General features: G+C 34.1%; 1 protein-coding gene across 1 annotated transcript in view; it reads right to left on the bottom strand.

Moving 5' to 3' along the window:
- Nucleotides 1–84: 84 nt before the first annotated feature.
- Nucleotides 85–4,492, bottom strand: part of LOC108629906 (lipase member H) — a 9,881-nt gene continuing 5,473 nt past the window's right edge. Inside the window, 6 exon segments of the mRNA XM_026817666.1 lie at nt 85–542; nt 715–883; nt 1,369–1,563; nt 1,862–2,116; nt 2,812–2,960; nt 4,171–4,311. Of these exon segments, the coding sequence (XP_026673467.1) occupies nt 428–542; nt 715–883; nt 1,369–1,563; nt 1,862–2,116; nt 2,812–2,960; nt 4,171–4,311 (1,024 nt within the window). The 3' untranslated portion in view covers nt 85–427.

Genomic DNA, 4,492 nt, shown 5'->3' with positions numbered 1-4,492 from the left:
ATTTATTTATTCAGGAACAATATTAAATAATTTATTTTATTCATTCTAAATTAAAGCTATCAATTATTTATGTACATATTTATTATTAGTTTTGTTAATTGTTTTGTTATCGTGAATATCACTTGGTATTGAGAAGCAGAAACCAGTTGGGTAGGAAAGGATTCCATAAGACGGGACAGGGTGAAAGTTCTTGAATATAATGATACAGTAAGTACCGATGGGAATAAACGCATCAGTCGGCATACGAGTCACAGAAGATTGCTTAGAAAAATAGTTTATTACGTAAAAACTAATTAAAAAATGTACAAAAGAAATAACAGAGCAAAACGCTTACAACTAGTAGTAGGTACTGGTTACCGCACAGAGCTAATGATCACGTACATTGGTTATTATTCTATAAGTATGTTGATTAACTGCTTCAGTAGGCTCAATACTGGCGGGAGGACGATCGTTTCCGATTTATCGTTCGTTGGCTTTTTACGGGAAGGCCGCGGGCGTACGGTTTGTGTGCGTTTGTTGAAAGATAGTAAATGCCTCGTGCTCTGTAACAATCCGAACAATTTCTTTTCACCTCTTTTCATTCATCGTTTAGTAATTAACTTTTCATTTAATAATTCCAATTATTTTCCTTAAATCTATTTATAGTATATTTTCAATTTGTTATCTTTCATTATTTCTAAGATGATTCGATATATTCATTGTAAATGAACTCACGTGTGCGGGGCGTCTTCGCCCATGAGTATGTACTCCTCGAGTTTCGGTTTGCACCAACCGATCAGGTAAGAAAAAAGGTTTCCGCAAGGCGCTGCCCAGAATCCCACTTTCGTCGTAATCGACTCGATGTAATACGGTGTCACCTTTGTGTGATCGCACGATAGTGTCTCTGCGGGTAAAATGTTTCACTGATTTTCTTCACGATTGACAGTATACATAGAATTATTATATTCCTTACATATATGCACAATTCATATCCTATTACAATAAGTAAACGTATTAAATGCTTTGGTCCTATAAGATTAAATCTTATTAGTAGGGTTGTGCAGGTAAAGTCAATGGAAGAGCTTTAGTGAGGTCGTAAATAAAATCTCTTAAGTAGGGATGTGCGGGTGAAGTCAGTAGAAGAACTTTAGTGAGGTTCGCCCATCATAAAATTGGTCATAAAAAGTAATAACCGATACCTGTTGTGGCCCCTATTGTGGGCGACCACTTAGGGTCGTCTTTACCAGACTTAAAAATACTTTTCACTGAACAGAAGAATTTATTTGGAATTCCTGGCTATAAAAACCAGGGTGTTCCCGGTATCCGGGTATTTCCAGGTTTGCCTGTACACAATAAAGTGAAAGAATCGGTGTAAAAGATGCTACTTACGAAGTATGGAAGTTGTCGCGCATCCGGGCTGACTTGACCCTCCGTTCACGTAAAAATCTGCGTGCCCCGTCGGCCCCCATTGGCCCAAGATCCCCGCACCTGTATGAATCACGTCGACGAAATGCGCGTCCGTCTCGTCTAAATCCATCGAACGGTTGCCACCGTTCATGTAGAAAAATATCGTCGGATCGAGTCCTACATGCCCAAGAATATGAAAATTCACATTAGAAATGATATTGTTCAGTGAAAAATATTAAAACTACTTTGCACCTGGAACTTATTATTATTAAATATGTCCTATTATCATCATTTTAAAGTATCGATACTATTCGCAAATATTATTTCTGTTTCGTGATAAAAGAAGGTTTATCAATTTCTTGTACTTTTCATCGAGCAATGGCACTCTTAAAAATAACCACAAAAAATTGATATTTGATGTTAATAATAATCTAAAATAATATGTCTCAGTCAATAATTAAATTGAACGCATTACCTGTGATCCTTCCAAGCTTGTCATCGGGCAAATAATTCGCAATAAGGCCAGCTATATGCGCGCCCACGCTGTACCCGAGAACGTGTATATTGTCCACTCTCGTACCCCGCGGATGATCCCTCAAGTATCTTACCAATTGAGCAATACATCGTGAACAAAAGTCTGGACCCCATTGTATTTGCGACAGACAGGGCTCGCGTACTAGTGTGCCGTAGTCGACAATTATAATATTGTAATCGCCACGCGTGAAATACGCTGAAATCGAAAGTTTGATGCATCGACATGTCATTTATAAGCATTTATATACCAATGCTTGAGAATCTGATCTAAAGAAACTTTACTTTATTTTCCGTGAAAGCCTAATTTTTTCTTCTTATAACATAAATGTTGAGCTATAAATCGATAAAATTGTTCATAAGTTTTTAAAATATTACAGTTTAACATAAACATTTTTCATTACAATTTAATAGTTTTTATTTTATATATGCTAAATTGCTCTCAAAATATTCTATATACTAAATCGAAAGTTGCAGATTAGTGTTTATTTCGGACTGAATTTTTGTAACGTCTCGAACGTCAGAGAAACGCTAAAATACTTTCACAAGACACTCGCTTTCAACAAGACATTCATTAATATTAAACTGTGAAATAGTTTTCATTATTTATTATTCCACTTTGCATATCGAAACAAAGGATATATATTACCCATTTGATTTAAATAATGCATATTTTTTATTATGGAAAACAGTTATAATTAAAAGTAGCCTCATGTGCTGTGCTTGCTGATTAGACTGCGGTTCCTGTACATTTATAAGAAACTTAAAAATCGTAAACAATACACGTAGTTTATAAAAATACGATGTTAACAGTAAAACGCATATCAATTTGAAGAATAAAAAATCTTTTCAGGTTTTATCAAATTAACGATATAACATTTTTTGTTGAATTACCTTTTCGGATATCTGGACTAGGAATTAAATTTCTCCCGCCGCCAAAGCCGTGAATAATAATCTTTGTAGGATGGGATTTGTTGAATTTAGAGTAATAAAGTGACTCGTACCTTCGAACGTCTATACGCAAAGGTTTTTTCTGCGTTTCTCTACAAGAAATTAAATAGAAATGTCACATAAGTATGTCACAACTTCATTCAAGAATGTGGATTTGGATTAACTCAGTGATGTGTAAAACTAACTGAAATACATTTGATAATTCAATAATAAGGTAAGTAGCAAAATAAATACGTGTAATAAGGAAAAAGCCAAGCCAAATGTTCTCACTTTTAGCAAGTTGCCGTTTCACAGAAAGAGATAAGTCTAATGCGACAAAGGAAGAAAATGCAAGTAAAAGTAACCGGAACGTGGCTAAGGTGTCTATAGCTATGGGAGAAAGGTGAACCTCGAAACGAGGCCGCTTTCAGTGCGAGGCGAAATGATCGTGATCTTGAAATCGAGAGTCTTACGTCGCGTCATCGTTCTTCCTTAAGGCGAACCCGGTTCCACGTTAAACCTTCTCGAACGTTGAAGAACAGTTACATGAGAAATAATGGGGTACAAATTCATTACGACATTTGTAATTCTAAGTACATGTTCGAATTCAATTAAAGTTAAAGTTTACTTGCGAAACACTTCAACCCATCGTTAGATGTTCAATGCAATAGATGTACTTTACTTAACTGAGTCAAGAGTAACTGGAAAAATTGCACAGAATATTAGAACATCTGTCTTATTGCAAGTTATATCCTTTCCTTCATTTGAAGACAAGATCAAATGTCTGAGTGGTAAGTGGTTAGAAATTCTAGATAATGAAAGCTGGAGAAATGATGGAATATTATGGTTTCTTAATCTTGAATCTGAGGTTTGTTATTCGTGCAGTGCTATTAAAGGGATAATTATGCAGGATGTCAAAAAATGAGAACACAACTAGCTTCACAAGAGTTGAGAAGAGATATTTTATGACTGTAAGAAATTTCGGAAATGACGTAATTATAGACTTTATAGTCAAACAATTATTGTTATTTATTAACGTTACTAAATAGATATAATTACATAGGATGATAGAAAAAAATAATAATTAAATCTGATAGATTTCGTAAGACATTAAATTTTATAATAACAAGGAATTTAGAATAATTGTAAAATTTCATTTTTTTCATTTTTCCTATTTTCGAAGAAAATAAGCAATTAAACAGGTAAACAATTACACTTATTACATTAAATATAAATAAATTATTATACTTGAATAATAACGTATTTATTTCACTCATGATTGTAAATGAATTATGTGAATGCAATTAACATAGATGAACGTACCTGGTGTACAAATAAAATTCTATTTGCGGGTGCGGGCACTCGTATGGTGGTCTGGCGCAAGACGTGCTGTTGAACAAATCCTTAAACGTTTTCGTCTCCGCACTCACATCATCTACGAGTGAACAGTGAACACCGATTATACTCTCAATTTGTTACTCAAATTGCATTCAGGTGATTAATTTTTCCACGCCTAGTTAATCACTGTTCTTTCAAAATCAATCAAGTGTCCATTTAATTTTATACACATTATTTCCGATTTATGAATAATGTTTCGGGTTTGATTAAAAACTGTTTTGTAACATATAAACATTATATAGTTCAT

This window comes from Ceratina calcarata, unplaced genomic scaffold, assembly GCF_001652005.2.
Source record: "Ceratina calcarata isolate Rehan_Ccalc_2016 unplaced genomic scaffold, ASM165200v1 scaffold590.2, whole genome shotgun sequence".
Lineage (NCBI taxonomy): Eukaryota > Metazoa > Arthropoda > Insecta > Hymenoptera > Apidae > Ceratina > Ceratina calcarata.
This window is presented reverse-complemented; position numbering and strand designations above follow the sequence as displayed.